This window comes from Heliangelus exortis, chromosome 29 (assembly GCF_036169615.1).
Source record: "Heliangelus exortis chromosome 29, bHelExo1.hap1, whole genome shotgun sequence".
Lineage (NCBI taxonomy): Eukaryota > Metazoa > Chordata > Aves > Apodiformes > Trochilidae > Heliangelus > Heliangelus exortis.
Genome location: NC_092450.1, coordinates 4,724,850 through 4,741,721, shown reverse-complemented (window position 1 = coordinate 4,741,721; position 16,872 = coordinate 4,724,850). Strand labels below are relative to the sequence as shown.

The 16,872-nt window shown below is 63.9% G+C and overlaps 1 protein-coding gene across 2 annotated transcripts in view; it reads left to right on the top strand.

Annotated features, from left to right (window-relative positions):
* Positions 1-2,716: 2,716 nt before the first annotated feature.
* ARHGAP23 (Rho GTPase activating protein 23) overlaps positions 2,717-16,872 on the top strand; it is a 32,874-nt gene continuing 18,718 nt past the window's right edge. The window contains exon 1 of one of the 2 annotated variants that reach the window (XM_071728791.1): positions 2,717-2,861. In XM_071728791.1, coding sequence (XP_071584892.1) covers positions 2,853-2,861 — 9 coding nt within the window. In that variant the 5' untranslated portion in view covers positions 2,717-2,852. Of the gene's footprint in view, positions 2,862-8,116; positions 8,332-16,872 lie in introns of those variants that run through there. The other variant, XM_071728789.1, reaches the window with a different exon arrangement.

Genomic DNA, 16,872 nt, shown 5'->3' with positions numbered 1-16,872 from the left:
GAGCCCCCAGGGGGGGTGAAGCCCCCACTCAGCTCCTGCCTCATCCCCAGCCCCTTCCCCACCCCTCCTGTCCCCCCCCGGGCTGAGGTGCTTTGAACACCCCAGGTTTGGCAGATCAAAGGGTGGGGAGTGACAGATTGGGGCTGGGGGGGGGGGTGGGAGCCCCCTGGGTGCTGGGGGGATGCAGGGGGCTGAGAGCCATGGGGGGGCTGCATCCCCCCCCCTCCATCTCTTCTCATCCTTCTCCATCTTTTCTTCTCCCATCTTTCCCTCCTCCATCTCTTCTCCATCTTTTCTTCTTCATCTTTTTTTCTTCATCTTTTTTTCTTCTTCATCTTTTTTCTCCATCTTTTTTCTCCATCTTTTTTCTCCATCTTTTTTCTCCATCTTTTTTCTCCATCTTTTTTCTCCATCTTTTTTCTCCATCCTTTTTCTCCATCCTTTTTCTCCATCCTTTTTCTTCATCTTTTTTCTTCATCTTTTTTCTTCATCTTTTTTCTTCATCTTTTTTCTTCATCTTTTTTCTTCATCTTTTTTCTTCATCTTTTTTCTTCATCTTTTTTCTTCATCTTTTTTCTTCATCTTTTTTCCTCATTTTTTTCCTCATCTTTTTTCTTCTCCATCTTTCTTCCATCTTCCATCTTTTCCTTCTCCATCTTTTCTTCCTCTCCATTTTTTTCCTCTCCATTTTTTTTTCCTCTCCATTTTTTTTTCCTCTCCATTTTTTTTTCTTCTCCATCTTTTCTTCTTCTCCATTTTTTTTCTTCTCCATCTTTTTTTCTTCTCCATCATTCTTTCTTCTCCTCAATCTTTTCCTCCTCCATCCCTGGCTGTGGGGCAGAAGGGGTTCTTGGTGGGGTGGGGAGTGGGCAGTGGGTCCGGGCACCCCTTTCCCTCCCCCCCCCTCCTGCCTGGGGGGGCAGGGGTTGCCCCAGTGCCCCTCCACCCCCCTGTCCCCCCCTGCCTGGGGGACAAAGCCCCCATTGATGGGGCCAGACGGGGTCTCCAGGCAGGATCCAACATCTGGGGCCTCCTGGTGGATTTTTCCCTTGGCTGGGGCTGGAGATGAGATCCCGGCAGAGCCCCCCCCCCATCCCCCAGGAATCCCCCCGGGGGGGGGACACACGGTGCAGGAGGGGCTGGGGGTGGTTTTGGGGTTCTCCCAGCCCTAGGGAGGGGGATGCCAGGAGCTGCACCCCCCCAGACACTCACCCTGGACCCCTGGGGTGCCCCGGGCAGGGCTGGGCCCCCCCCTGGGTGCTCCCTGGAGCCCCATAAAGCCCCTTTGTGCATCCGCCCTGGAAAAGCCCCAACATGGCTGCTGCCTGCAGCTTATTTTTAACATCTCATTTGCATCAGAAAGCAGCGAAATTCCGCCCCCCCCCCACCTCACCCCCCCCGCCCCGCTCCCCAGCGAGGTTCGGAGCCCCCAGACAAAAGCTGCTTTCATCCCACCCACGCTCCCTGTTCTCCCCCCCACGGGGGCTGCTGCAGCCTGGGACCCTCAGGACCCCCGTGGGTCCCCAGGGTGGGCACAGAGCCCCCCCCCTCCCCACCTCACCCTGTGCCAGGGTCCCACAAAGCCCCGTGTGGGGGTCACTGTGCTGCCCCCCCCATCCCTAACACCCCCTTCTCACCCCTAAACACGAGGCTGGGGTGACCCGGAGGGGGGGTTTGGGGCAGTTTGGGACTGGATTCCATGGAGAGGATGCAGTGGGGGCTCTGCCCCTCCTCATCCTCCCTCTCCCCAATGCGCTGGGGAAGGGAAACTGAGGCACGGCGTGGGGCCAGGCGCGGGGGGGCTGAGGGTGACAGGGCAGTGGCAGTGTCCCCTGGGTCACCGGGCCGGGCCTGGCACCGGCACTGCCTCCGAGCTAATGTTTACCCAGCCTGCAGGGCTTGGCCCCCGCCCTGGGAAATGCCACGTCCGGGGCCAGGGGCCACCAACCCCTGGTGGCGGGAGGAGGGGGGCGGGGAGGGGACAAACACGACACCAGCACAGCCCCAGGGACACCCCTGGGATGGGAAAAAACCTGGAAGCTTCTGGGGACCTCAGGTGGGTGGGAGAGGGGGGATGGAGGGAGAGAAGGATGGAAGGATGGATGGAGAGAGGGAGGGAGGGATAGAAGGAGGGATGGAGTAATGGATGAACGGCGGGATGGATGGAGAGATGGGTGGAAGGATGGATGGATGGATGGATGGATGGATGGATGGATGGATGGATAGAAGGAGGGCTGGAGTAATGGATGGAGGGAGGGAGGGATGGATGGAGGGAGGGAGGAATGGATGCATGGATGGAGGGGTGGATGGAGGGATGGATGGATGGGAAGATGGAGAATGGATGGATAGAAGGAAGGCTGGATGAATGGAGGCATGGATGGAGAGATGGAGGGAGGGAGGGAGGGATGGAGGGAGGGATGGATAGATGGATAGATGGATGGATGGATGGATGGATGGATGGATGGATGGATGGATGGATGGATGGATGGATGAAGGGATGAGGAGGGATGGCGGGCTGGCCGGATGGAAGGCAGGAGGATGAGGAGGGGCGGGATTCAGGCGGCTGGGCTGGAGGGACAGCTGGAGGGGGGAAGCCGGGAGGGGAGGGGGCGGGCGGAGGGGAGGGCGATGAAGCCCCGGGTGGGGCCGGGCTGGGCCCCCTCCCGCAGCCTCTCACATGACGCCGCTCCCGGGATGCGCCGGGCGGCGCCGGGCGTGGGCGGCGGCGGCGAGAAACGGCGGCGGCGGGACCGCACCGGGACGCACCGGATCCCGCACCGGGACCCGCACCGGCACCGGGACCGGCCCATGGCCCGCGCCCGGCCCGTCCCGGCGGTGCCCTGAGCAGCCCCATGGAGCAGGTAGGACCGACCGGGACCGCGGCTGCTGCGGAGGGAACGGGTCGGGTCCGGCATCCCCGGCCACGGAGCCGCTCCGGGGGCTCGGGGATGGGGAAGGATTCCCACTGGGATCGCCTTTTCCACCCCCCCGGGACCCGTGCTCCCCACCTGCTGCTCAGGGACCCTTTTGCTTTCCCGGTTCCCGCCCACCTTCCCCAGCCCCCCCCCAGCTGCACCCCTGGCATCCCGCACCCCCCGCACTCCCCGCAGCCCCCTCCGCGTCCCCGGGGTCGCCCCCGCCCCATCCCAGCGTCACCTCTGAGGCCACCAGTCTGGGACCCCCATCAGCACCCACCTGCCTCAACCAGGACCCCCAGCCCTGGGGCTGAGCCTCTGCCCCTTCTGGTCCCTTGTCCCCCCCCTCCCGGCCCCCCCCGTCCCCGCTCCCCCATCGCCAGCTCTCCCACCGGCTGTGGCATGTGCGTGGGCACCCATGGGTGCTCACCCTGCCCGGGTGTCTGCCACGGGGGGACGGATTTTGGCCCCTCACCCCGCGTGGAGGGATGGGTGGCCTGGAGGGGACAGTCCCTGCTCTGCCACCCTAGGTGTGTCCCACCCCCCCTTGCGACGTGATTTGGGGAAGGGGTTTCTGCTCGGGGGAGGGGCTGGAGCCGCCGTGGGGTGTGGAAAACACTCGAGGGAGTGGGGAGTGGGGATGAGGCTGTGTCTGTCGGTTTGGCCTCTGTCTCCCCATCCTGTTACTCACCAGCCAAAGCCTCCAGTAGCCACTCTGGCTACCGTGGCTGTCCCGGGCTGCCCTGTCCCTCCCTGGTGCCCCCCCCAGAGCTGTGGGTGCTCTTGGTGCCCCCACGCCATAGCTCTGCATGGAGAGGACTTTCCCAGCCTGGCTCCTAAGGCAAGGGGGGGTTATTCCTTGATTGAGGAATTCCATCTCCCACCACCACCACCCTACCCCCAGTTTAGGGGTCCAGCTCCTTTCCTACCCCCTCTCGGGCTTTTCCTCTTCTTTTTCCCCCATCCCTCTGGCTCGGCCCAAACCTGAGCACAGGATTTAACCCCTCGTGTGTGCCCCCCCCAGCTGTGAGGGAGGGTCTGGAGCTGCCCCGGGGCAGAGCCCCCACTCCAGGCCCGACACATCCCCAGCATGGGGTGGGTTTTGCTGTGTGCTTGTGAATCCATTTCCTTCCCCCTGGAGCAGGGCTGTGGCCAGGAGAGGTGGCACAAGGAGGTGGGTGGGTGGGACCCCCGGGACTCGGGGTTGGCATGGCCAACGTGGGGGGGATGTGCCCACATCCCTGTCCAGGGGCTGCCAGCACCACCCCGGGGGGCTGCCAGCCCCCACACCCCGCCTGCTGCTGCCCGGCGTTCCCACTGGCACATAAACCAAAAAAATTAAAAAAAATATGTTAAAAAATCCCCCCTTCATCCAGACATCCAGCTGCAATGCAGAGGAGCTCCCGAGCATCCCCAGCACCTTCCCCACCGCCCTGATTGGCAGCAAACGCCTTCGGAGGAACCGGGATAATTTTAGGCCGTGAGCAGCAGCAGGTTGGGGTGTGCGGGAGGGGGGGGACACAGCGGGGGCAGCCCTGACCCCCCCCACCTCCCCCCGCCACGGGCCGGGGCAGCTGGAGATGCAGGGAGAGAGGGGTCCCGGGTCCCCAATTCCCATCAGGATTTCGGCCCCTCCCTGATGTGGGATGAGCGGCTGAGTCCGCACCGCCCCCCCGCACCCTCCCCCCCCCCCGCCCTGCTTCGCTCTGCCCCGCTCCTGGGGGTCCCTCCCCGACCCCACCCCGGGGTTTCGCTCTTGTTGCTCCCCCGGCGGGCAGGGAATGGATGGGGGGGGGGGGGGGAGGGGGGGGGGGTTTGGGGTCCGTCACCTCCCCCCCTGCCAGCCGGCGGCTCAAAATGGCTTCGGCGCGGCGGTGGCTGAGAAGGGAGAGGAGCTTTGGGCTGGAAAACCTCAGTTTGGGGCCGTTTTGCCATCCGAGTGGGGGCTGCGGGAGACCCCTCCGCAACGGGGACCCCCACCCAGTGCCCGGGGTCCCTGTCCCCAGCCCTGCTGCCGCGGTCCTGCTCCGGCTTTGGGGGGGCTGCTGTCCGGCCCCCCCGCCCCCTGGCCATGCCAGCCTCGTGCCCCCACCCTGCTTTTATTTTTTCTTCCTTTTAATTCCCGGGATTAGGTTAAACCCCATCGCCCAGCCGGGATTCCCCTCTCCCTCTCTTTGTCTCCATGGCTCGGCAGGGAGCGGCACCCGGGCAGGAGGGGGGGGGGCTCAATCTCCCCCCCCCCTCATCCTCCCCCCTCCCGATTCCGCTTCTCCGCCCGCTGAGATTTGGGTCTGGGGGGGTGGGGGGGTGGGTTTGAGGTGTGGTGGATCCGCTCTGCTCGGGTGGGCAATGAGGGGAGGGGGGGGACAGGGCAGTAATTTTCGGGTGGATGGGTGTGGAACGGGGTGTGGGGTGGTGGCAGCTCGGGGACACCCTGGCAGGGCCCTGTGTGCCATCCCCTCCTCCCCCGGGGGGCTGCAGAAGGGGGGTCGGTGCTGGGGTGGGGCTGGGGGAGACAAAGAGGGCTGGGAGGAGGGAGGGGGCAGCAGCTGGATGGGTGGGTGGGTGGCAGCACCCCGCTCCTTGGGGACCCCCGTGGAAACGCTCCCGTGGGAGTGGGCTGCATTTTCCCCCCCTTACTCTGCACCCCAGAACCGGGGTCACCCCTTGCTGGGGACGTCTCCTTCTTGCTGATCCCCCTGTCCCTCACCTCACGTGGAGCAGGGGTCAGGGCCACCGTGGGTGACGTGGGTCCTGTCACCTCCCAGTGAGGGTGGCACTGGGGAGGCCGCGTGGGGACCCGGGAGGACTCTGGTGTCCTGCTGGGAATGGCCTTTGGGAAGAGGCAGTGGGTAAGGCGGGATGGTGGCTGGGTTGGGACAGTCCTTGGTGCCAGACCCGGCTGGAGGGGACATTTCCTGGAAAGTGTCTCTGGAAAGCGGCCACGGTGGCGCCGGCCGGGCTGGCACGTCCTGCCGGGACCGGGCAGGCAGAGGGCACCCGGGCAGCGCATCCCGGAGGGACCCGGAGGTGTTTGGGGACAAAGGGACATGCCGTGGGGCTCGGGGGGTGCTGAGCGTGGGTGGGGGGGTGGCTGGGGACGGGGTGGGGGTGTCCGGCTGCGCCCTGGCGGGGAGGAAACGTCCCGACCCTGGCGTCCGACTGATTGTTCCTTCCCTCCAGCTGCTGGGACTGTTCCCGGGGCTGGGGCAGGGGACAGAGGTGGTGACAGCGCTCCCGTGGGTGCCCCGTGGATCTCGGCAGCTGTTTCCCGAGCACGGGACCCTCCATTGCACCCCGCTGTTGCTGAGGGGGCTGCACCTCGGGGTGGGGGGTGCTGCACCCCAGGGTGGCTGTTCCAGCATCCCAGGATGCCCGACTCTGCCACCCTCCTGTGGTTGTGTGTGAAGTCCCAGCCGGGTGGGATGTCCCCACAGGCAGGATCAGGCCCCCTGGCCTCCTTCCAGCCCCTCCAAGTGGCCGGTGGTGGCCACCAGCTGGGTCATTTATTTTTCCTGGTGGTGCTGAGGTGTCTCCAGGCTCCTGGAGGAAGTCGTTGTTGACACAGAAATTGCTGAATTGTGTCAGGGAAAACTCCTGCTCGGTGGCTGGGGCTGGCATCACCGGGGCAGTGCTGGCACACAGCGGGTGTGGGCAGGGAACGGGGTGCTCAGGAGGGGTTTGGTGAGCTGCTGGGGGGCTGGCACTGCCCTCGGGTGTGGGGACATCGCCTGGATGTGCTGGCAGGAGCCCAGGCTGTCCCGGGTGTGTGGTGCTGGCCCAGCACAGGGGGGAGGTTGTGTGTCCCTGGGGTGCTCTGTGGGTTTACACCCTCAAGCAGCCATCCCCCACACCCACCCCACTGCCCTGTGCCTGCAGCTGGGTCCCCACTGGGGATCAGGGTGTGGATGGTGACACCCCCGGAGCCATCTCTGGGTGCTGCAGTGGGAGATGGGGAGATCACCCCAACCCCCTTGGATCCAGCCCTGTTGGTCCCCAGCCAACCCCCAGCTCCAGCACTGCCCTGGCTGTGTGTCCTCCCCACCCTGTGTCCCTCTGTCCCTGTGTCCCTCTGTCCCTGTGTCCCTGTGTCCCTCCAGGCTCTGGCTCTCATTCCTCCCTGGTTTCCTGCACCTCCTCCTGCTTTCCCGTCACATGTGGCTCCGTTTCCCCTCTGGCCTTGTCCCCCAACACCCCGGGGCTGCTGTTGCCTCCTGGCTGTGTCTGGGCTGACCCCGTGGTGACTCAGGGCTCGTGTCCTGGTGTTGTGGCCTCCTGCTGCCACCCCAGCACCTTTGAGGTGCTGTTTGCACCCCGAGACTCAGGTGTGGGAGCTGATTTACTCGGTGGCTGCTTAGTGATGGCTTCAGGATGCTCTTCTGTGGTCCTGAGCTGGGCCAGGTCCTGTCCGGCTGTCCTTGTCCCTCTGTCCTCCCATCCAGGCCCTGTCTGTGTGTCCTTGTCCCTCTGTCTGCCAGGCCAGGCTCCATCCGTCTGTCCCGCTGTTTCCCGTCTTTGCCGTTTCCTTTCCCCGTGGTTCTGTGTCACCCTTTGTCCCTCCATCAGCCCCAACCCGGCTGTTTCCGTCCCCGTGTCTGCCTGTGCCAGTCCCCGTCACTCCTGTCCCCCTGTCCTGCCGTTTCCTGTCCGTGTGTCCCTCTGTGCTCCTGCTGCTCCCCGTCCAGCTGTCCCCATCCCACTGTTCTGCACTCTGTGCCCATCCTGGTTTGTTCTGCTCCTGTTCCGTGTCCCTTTGTCCTGCACTGTCCTGGTTCCTGGGTGTCCTGGTGGTTTCAGGTTGTCCCTTACCTTGTCCCACTCCCTGGGTGTCCCCTACCCATCCCTGGCTGTCCCATCCCTGTCCCGGTGTGCCCCTGGCTGTCCCATCCCTGTCCTGGTCTCGGAGCATCCCCTGCCCCTCCCTGGCTGTCCCATCCTTGTCCCAATGTGTCCCTGATTGCCCCCCGCCCATCCCCGAGTGTCCCATCCCTGTCCCGGCGTGTCCCTGCCTGCCCCATCGTTGTCCCACTGTCTCCATCTCGCGTGGTGTCCCTGCCCATCCCACTCCCCGGGTGGCCCCGCTCTGTGCCGGCTCCGGTCCCGGTCCCGCTGCCCCCCCCATTGCCGGTCCCGGTCCCTCTGTCCCGGTGCTCGCCCCTTTGGCTCCGGTACCGCCGTCCCTCCCGCCGGGGGGGCCGAACCCAACCGCGCCCCGCCCGCCGCCTCGGGCTCCCGGAGGAGGCGGAGCCGCAACCGGGGCCGGGGCTGGGGCCGGCCCAGCCCGAACCGAGCCTCAGCTGAGCTCCGCCGGACCGGACCCAGCTGCGCCGGGCCGGGCCGAACCGAGCCCGGCCGTCACGTCCCGATGAATGGGATCGCCTTCTGCCTGGTCGGGATCCCCCCACCCGCCCCCGCGGTGAGCGGCACTGGGGGCACTGGGGGAGACTGGGAGGGGGGGAGTGGGAGATACTGGGAGCAAGGGGAGCAGGGAGTGGGGGGACTGGGAGATACTGGGAGCTAGGGGAGCAGGGTGTGGGGGAGCAGGGAGATACTGGGAGTGCGGGGAGTGGGGAAACTGGGAGATACTGGGAATGTGGGGAGCAGGGACTGGGAGCGCTGGTGGTGTGGGGCTGTGCGTGGTGCTGAGTTCTGGGAGTGGTGCTGGGTGCTGGGCATTGCTGGAGAACCCCGGGGACAGAACCAGGCCCAGGGCAGAGTTGGTGCCCTGGGGTTGGGGGCAGCAGAGCCAGAGGGGTCTGGCTGCCCAGGCAGGGCTGTGTGCCACGGGCACTGGTGGCTGTGGTGGCTGTGGTGGCCGTGGTGGCCGTGGTGGCTCGTCCCCTGTGCCCAGGCAGGGTGGTGTCGTGGCAGGGTGGTGGGGCTGAGCCTCCTGGATGTCTCCGTGGGGTTGGAAGTGAGACCTTAGGGTTGGGTTTCCCCTTCTCTGGGATAAGACCCACAGACACCCCCCCACGTGTGTTTCCTGGGCTCTCTCCCTGTGGGTCCGGCTGCTCCATCCCTGCCGGCTCCATCCTGGTTCTGGGATGAGCAGCAAACACCCCCTGAGGTTCCCCCAACCCCTCCATGTCCCATCCCTACACCTGGTTCCCCCAGCTCCAAAAACTGCTGACCCCACGCTGTGGATGCTCCTCCCGTGGCGTGGGCCCCGTGGTGCCAGAGCAGAGGGCAGGGGGGGCAAATTCTGGGCTCCCCTGAGACCACCCTGATGCCACGAAAGGCCAGCTCAGCTGCCAAGCTAGAAAATCATAGTTCCTGCCCATTTTATGCCAAATCCCAGCCACGGTGTGGGGTGGGGATGGGGACAATGCTGGGGGACGTGGGGGGCAGGCTGGAGTGGGGCTGGTGTGATGCCTGTGAGTGTGAGCAGGGGTTGCACATCCCTCTGTCCCGAGCTGAATTCCGCCTCTGTTCCTCAATTCCTGGTTCTTGGAACTCGTTGGCTTCCCCGGCCCGGCGATGGGGCTAATAACCAACCTGAAAGGATTAATTGGGGTGTGGGAAATGGTTCTGAGATGAGGAGTGCTGCTGCCTGCAGTGGCTGAGCATTAATCATGGTTTCTCTTCAGATTCCTCCCTGCTTACTCTGTCCCGCTCAGCGCTGGCGTTTTGGGGGGGTCAGGGGGGTGTTCAGCTCTCAAAATCTGCTTCTCTGCCCCATTTTGGGAGCCCCTGGAAGGTTGGGGCTTTGCTCAGTGCCTCCCTGCTCGCTGGGTGACGAGGGGCACCGAGTGCCTTGGGGACGGGGGGGGGGGGGGCAGCACTGCTGCCTCCCCCTGCACGTCCAGCGGGTTGGGAGGTGAGGAGGACACTTTGCAATCCTCCAGAGAGGATTTTTTTTTTCTTTTTTTGCTGCCTAAGCAGAAATCTCACCGGGGCTGCGTGGCAGGGGCTGTGTCCCCACTGTCCCCAGGCCTCGGGCTTGTGGCTGCTGTCCCGGTCCCCGCGTGGCGGCTGCCTCCGTCCCTGTTTACTGAGCCTGCAAATTGAGTTTCTTAATACCTTTCTGGTTTGTTTTCTTGTTTTGGTTGGGTTATTATTTTTTTTTTTTTTTTTCCCTTTCTTTCTTTCTGAACCCTGAACTTGAAAGACAGGAAAAGCCTGTGCTCGGGGCTGCTGCTGCAATCGTGAAACCTGGCAGCGGCGCGGGGCCACGCGGTGTGAGCCATGTGCTGGGGTCTGGCACCAGGGGCTTGGGAACCACGAGCCGTGTGTCCCCCACCCACCCAGGGCTCTGCTGTGGGTTTAACCTTCACCCTGTCTCACGGGCTGTGCCCTGAGCACCCATCTCTTGCACCATGGGGGGACCTGAACCCCCAGTGCTGATGTTGTTGGGTGCCACGGAGCCACCCCTGAGTGTTCTGGAGATTCTGGCAGGGGGGACATGAGGTGACAGATCTCAGCTGGGGGATGAGGTGTGGGTGCTGCCAGGGTGCAAGGTGGGTGCTGTGGCCAGGGCTTCTCCCTGCTTCCTGCAGATCTGCTCCTTGGGAGCAGAGAGGGAGGGATGGGAAAGCCACCGAGCCCCGAGGATGGTTTTTTATCCTCATTAAAGGGAAAAGATTAGGTTTCAAGTCGGTGCCGTCCCATTAATAAACCAAGTTTGTCTTCGGCAGGCAGCAAGACCTGATTTAAAAAGGAATGGAGATAGTTGACCTATTTTAAGCTCTCAAGTTGGAAAATATCGACCTGGCTGCCTCTGGGCTGGCAGCGGTGGGGCTGGCTGTGCCTGCTCCCTGCTCCCTGCTCCCAAAACCCCTCCAGCTTTCCAGGAGCCAACCCTGCTTGGGCTGTCCCGGGTTCCAAACCAGGGTGGTTGCTTTAAAGCTGCCACCGACCTCCTGGCCACGTCCCAAACGTCTCCGGCGCTGGCTGGGAGCACCCGAAGCCTCTGACTCCTTTTCCAGGGCTGCTGATCCTGGGGATTTCATTAACTCTTCCCTAATTGCCTTCCCGGGCCGTGGTGTGCAAACCTCCTCTGTGTTGCAAGAGCTGATGGGTCGGTGCCACCGTGTCCCCTGGGTTTGGTGTCCCCTGTGTGAAGCCCTGGGGTCCCCAGCCCCTGGAGCAAAGGGATTGCCCAGGGTGGGAGGGGGCTGGGCTGGGATGTGCTGGGAACACAACATCTCCCAGTTGGTGTGCTGGGAAAATGGGAGCTGGGAGCTGGAGGGCAAGGCTGGGGCTGAGGGAAAGGAGGTGGAAACCTGGGCTGAGAGTCATGGTGAGTGGTTGGAATGAATCATGGAATCACAGAGTGCTGGGGCCTCGAGGATCATCTGGTCCAACCTCCCCAGGTAGGAATGTGGTTTAGATTCCATGGCCTGGTATCTTCTGAAGCTGAGTGTCCAGTGTTGGGGAATCCACCCCAATCCACCCAATCCGCCCCTTCCCTGGGGAGCTGATTCCAATGTTCTCAGTGTGAAAAATTCTCTTCTGATGTTAAGATCTCCCCAGGAGAAACTTGCACCCATCATCTCCCATCTTTTCTGTGGGACTCCTGGTGAAAAGGAGGCTCCATCACCCTTTAAGGACTGGAAGGCAGCCATGAGGTCTCCCCTGAGCCTGTTTCTCCCCAGGCTGAGCAAACCCAGCCCTCTCAGCTTTTCCTCACGGTCTAAATGATGGTGACCACAGGGTCCAATCCTGCTCTTGGCCCAGATGGGATCCAGCAGGATCCACTGCCCAGTGCCTGCTGTCACTTTGACCCCTCCACCCCCCCTTGGGAGGGAGCTGGGGCTGCAGTAATCCCCAAGCCCCCCCTCTGGCACAGCCTGGGTGGGGGGCAGACCCCCCAGAAACGGAGCCAGCCAGGTGCTGGGCTCTGGGTCAGGACATGGGGCAGGCTCAGCTCTACTTTAAAATCCCCCCCACCAGTAGCACCCACATCCCCCCCCCCGGCGTGCCCGTGGCAGCCACCCCCCCCCCCCAGCCACCCCAAGAACAACAGTGGGGCCCTTGATGGGGCCGAGCGCGTGGGGCAGCTCTGGGGTGGGTGGGATGGAGCCCGGTGGCTGTGGGGGGACAATTGTGGCATTGTGGCACATAGTGGGCTCTTTTTCTGCCCTGCTTGGCCGGGGGGGTAGGGTGGGGGTGGGGGATGCAGTGCCAGTGCTGTTGGGGTGAAGCGTGGTCCCTGCCGTGGCTGGTGGTGACTGGTGTGGCACTGGTGGTGGGGACACTGGTGTCCCCGGGTCAAGGGGGACAGAGGTGGGGCAGGGAGGTGGTGAGTGGGGGTGACACGGGCTGGTTGCTTGGCTTATGGGTGCCTGTGGGCTGTGGGTAAATGTTGGGCTGCTCCTAATCTTGGGGGGAAGGGTGGCAGTGGGACATGGCTGTCCCCAAAGCCACGTCCCCAGAAAGCTGCCTCCCATCCTTTCTGGGGCCTCAGGGAGGCTCAGGATGCCACTTGGCTCTTTATTTTCACCCAAAATGATGCAGGATTTGGTGTTTCTCTCTGTGCATCCCCCCCCCCCCCGAGCATTGCCCCCTCCCCAGCCTCAGCCTGGTTTGCAGGGAGGGCCATGGGGGTCCCTCAGGGATGCAGGGAGGGTTGGAGGGGGTGCAGGTTCACGGGCCCCCATCCCAGGCCCCTGTCCTTGAGCTGGGCAGAGGCTGGAAGGAGCCAGGAGCCTCCTCCTGACCTCTCCGGGTTGGATTTTCCGCCGTGGAGAAGCGGGAGCAGAGCGCAAGGTGCCTCCCGGAGCCGCCGGAGGAAATGGCTCATTGTTAGCCCGGCTGGAAACCAAACAAAAAAACCAATAACAAAAAAAAAAAAAGAGACCCAAAAAAAATGGCAATAATTGAGGCCAGCTTCTATTTGAGGGTTTCCATGGGAAAAACAGGAAATGGAATCCTGTTACTTTTCTAGGGCTTGCTGCCGATAACGCCGGGTTTAGGACAGGGCAGAGGATGAGGAGGAGGAGCTGGGGGTGAAGGCAGCTCTGGCCCTGAGCTTCCTGGTGAGCTGGGAGATAAACCCCGAGGTGTGACACTGCTGCCCAGGGACCTTTGGTGACATCCCTGCTGAGCTCAGGCCTGGCTCTGCTGCGTGTCCCCAGCGTTTGTCCCCAACTTGGAGCCTCTTTTCCAGCTGGCGTTGTGTGACAAGGACAAGATGTGTGGGTTGGGGACCCGTGGCGTGGGCTGGCACAGGGGTCGTGCCCCGTGGTGACACAGAGGAGGTGGCACAGCTGTGACTGAGGGACTTTCCCTGTCCCAGGAGCTCGACCACACAGCAGTGGTGGGGACAACATGGCCAGAGTGCCACAGCGGGCACTGGGACCTGGCAGGATGTCAGGAAAAGGGGACAGAGCTCTCCAGCTGCATCCCCAAATTTCTCTCCGTGTGTCAGGAGCCCGTGGGTTGGTGTCCCCAGGCTGCCGGGGGGAGCTGGGTTTGGGCACGGGGAGACCCGGAGCTGAGCAGGGACCCAGCAGGGGCTGAGGACGGGGCAGACGCTGGCGAGATAAGGGTTGGAGTTTGGGAAGGAACCGGGCGATTTCCTTCCCCTCGTTAACACCCAGCCGGGGGCGGGAGCGGGAGCGGCTCTCACGGAGCCAACCCCCTGCTCCTCCAGCCCCCTGGCTTCCCCGGGCACTTGGATCCCTGTCACCCGGGCACTGTCACCCCCCCACCCCCTGCTGCTGCTCCGGGTGATGGGGATGTGAGTGGGGGTCCCCAGCGTGTGGGGTGCTGCAGTGTGGGGTGGGATTTGGCAGTGGGTCAAGCTGTGTCCTTAGCAGCACCCATGGGTGCCAGCCCAGCATCTCCCACAGGACCTGTGCCCTCCCGAGGCCTGGCTGTGGGGACAGGGTGCCCCACACTCAAGCTATGGGTCCTGGTGTTTATATCTGGTTCCTCTGTGGGGTTTGCCTGGGTGCAGGGTGCTTGGGTGCTGCTGGCAGAGGGGTTGGGATGCAGCTGGGTTGTGCCCAGGGCATCCCGAGGGGCACCCATCCCGGGGGGCACCCATCCTGGGGGGCACCCATCCTGGGGGGCACACGCCGGCTGCATGCCAGGGAGCAAACCAGCACATCCTCAAATCCCCTCCTGAGCTGCAAAGCTCCTCAGCCCTGGTTTGGGTTAAAGAGAATTAAAATGCTTTCTCCTGCCATAATCCCAGGGGCTGGGACACTGCCAGGAGGGGCTGAGCCCAGCGCTGTCACCTGGGGGCTGCCCCCTGGTCCAGCTCCTGCTGCCAGAGCATCCCCGGGGGGTCAGGGTGGGTGCAGGCAGCCCCTGCCCACAGGGAGCATCCCTCTCAGCTCCTTTTGGGGGGTGCTGCCTCCCCAAATGCTGTTAGAGCTTTCTGGGTCCCAGGGGTGTGTGTGGCACCCCTGTGCCCCCCATCCCTGCAGGTGGGGTCAGGCAGCAGCTTTGCCATGTAAGGGCTGGAAATCGGTTATTGTCTCAACCTGGCTTTCTCCTCCCTGAAAATCCTATTAAAACCTCATTTTTCTGACCCTAATCTCAGCTCGCCGTTCAGGAGGGATTAGTGGTTGCCACCCCCCCCCCCCCCCGCCGCCCCCCCCCTGCGGCCCTGTGGGCTGCTGGAGAAACCTCGCGTGGAAGGAAGGAGTTTGGGGCCAAACCCTGGCACACGGTGGTGGTGGTGGCAGGACGGGCAGCAGCTGCCTGTTCCCTGTCCCCCTGTCCCCCTGTCCCCTGTCCCTGCCTGCAGTGTGACGTTATCCCATCACGGGTGGTGATGGCGGTGCTGGCGGGGACCCACGGCCACAGCTGGCAGGGACGGGACACGGCAAGGATGTCACCCCCCATCCAGGACCATTGGGTCCATCCCGGCGATGTCACCGGGGTGTCAGAGCAGCAGCTGTGGGGCAGGGAGGGGGGGGTGACATGGCTACAAACCCCAGAGCCCCCTCCATTAACCCCTGCGAAACGCAGCGGGGTCGGTTCGGCGCCGCCTGTGCCTCAGTTTCCCCGCAGGTTTGGGTGGGGATGCGGGCAGGAGGGTGCTGGGGGGCGATGCTGCCCCACGCCTGCGCCCTGTGCCGGCAGCGGGGGCGGTGCATGCGGGGCCCGCCCCGCCGTCCCCCTTGCTCCTGTTTGGCCGCGTATTTAGGACACTCCTGTGCAAAACACAGGGATTTTGGAAGGCGTCCAGGCGTGCTCACATTCCTCGGGGTGGAATCTGCCCCCGCCAGCGCCGCTTGACCTTTCCCACTTTGGGCTGCGGGAACAATCCTGGGGGGCCCATCCTCCCTTTGACACCCCCCACCCACCCCCATTCCCGGGGGGCTGGGGGACCCCTTCTCCGGGCAGTCCCTGCACCCTCAGCCCCCTGCCTGCCCCCAAGGGTGGGAGTAGAGGTGGCAGGATTGGACCCGGTGACAGGATTGGACCTGCGGGTCCCATCCTGCCACCCTCTGTCCCTGGGGGGACTCTTCCAGCAGCCCCAGGACCCCCTGATGGAGCCCCCAGCCCCAGCAAGCTGCTCTCTCCCCTCTTTTAGCTGGAAAGTGAAGCCCCCCCTGGGTGCTGCTCACACCCACAGCTGCAGCAGACCCCGGGGTGGGTCCCATGCACCAGGTGACATCGGGGTGGCCCAGAGAGGAAGGCAGTGACAGGGATTGGGGTCCCATGCGTTCCCCTTCCCAATTTTTCCTGGCGTGGAGGCCCTGGGACGGTGTCCTGGGGTGTGCAGCCAGGTCCCTGGGGACACGGCTGCCACTGACCCACTCGAGCCACCCCCTGGCAGGGCTGAGGACAGAGCCGTGGCTGTGGGGACTCTGGGGACATGGTGAAGCTGGGGGCTGTGTGGCATCATCCCCCGGGGCTGTCCCCTCAGTGTCACACGGTGCCAGCCTGGCTGGTGGGTGTGGGAAGGGGGTGCCTGGCATGGGGGGCTGATCCCACTCTGGTGGGGTGGCAGGGGGGCCCCCAGGCTGCGGGCTGCAATCCCAGCAATTCCTGGCATTTCCCCGGCGTGGCCACACGTGCCTCTCCTCGGCCTCCAGCACGGTTGGAATGCAGCGTGGGACCCCCTTCTGTGGGGACAAGGAGGGGTAAGGCAGGGGGACACTGCCCACCCACAGCCCCTGCCCACTCGGGTGTCCGTGGGCTCCCCGAGGTGCTGCTGGTTTCCTTATTTCTCCCGTGTTTTGGCTGTCACGGGTGGGAAGCAGCTCGGGGGGCACAAAGGGGCGTGGGGTGGGGCTGGGGAAGGGCATGGGGTGGGGCTGGGACCCCCCCAGGCATCAGTGAGTGGTTTCTGTCTCTGCCAGGGAGCCAGGAATGAGCCGTGGGGGGTTGTGGCTTTGTGCCGAGGGGACAAGGACCCTCCGTGTCCCCAGGCCAGGGCATCCCCTGAAATGGGAGATGGAGCAGAGGGTTCTCGGAGCCCCCACTGACTCCCCCCTTGCAGAGTCCCCCAGTGTCTCATCTCCTGACCGAGCAGAGGTGACACTTGTGGCACCCCCAGGGCTGTTCCCCTCCCTGTCACCGGCATCACTCAGTGCCCTGCGGAGGAAGGAAGGAAGGGGCTGGGAGGAGGGAGAGGAGGAAGCGGGGAGGGGGAGATGCTCCCGGGGTGGGGTGGGGGGAGTGGAGGAAGAAGGGGGCGGATTAGGAGAAAGAAAAAACAGAAAGAAAAAAGGGAAAGTCCGGACAAAGTGAGACCACAGGCAGGGGGCTGGGCAGGCTGATCCCTGCCAGCAGCTGCCCTCCCGCAGGCCATCCCTCTGTCTGTCTGTCTGTCCGTCCCACCCGCTGTCCATCCCTCTGTCCCTATGTCCGTCCCACCCGCCGTCATTCCCACCCGCCGTCCATCCATCCATCCATCCATCCCATCCCACCCTCCCATCCTTCCCTCCCTCCATCCATCCCACTCTGTTCATCCATCCCACCCCCGTCCCTCCCCGCACAGCGCGGGTGCCGGGTGGGTGCTGGGTGGGGGCTGCATTATTCGTGGGGGTGTGAG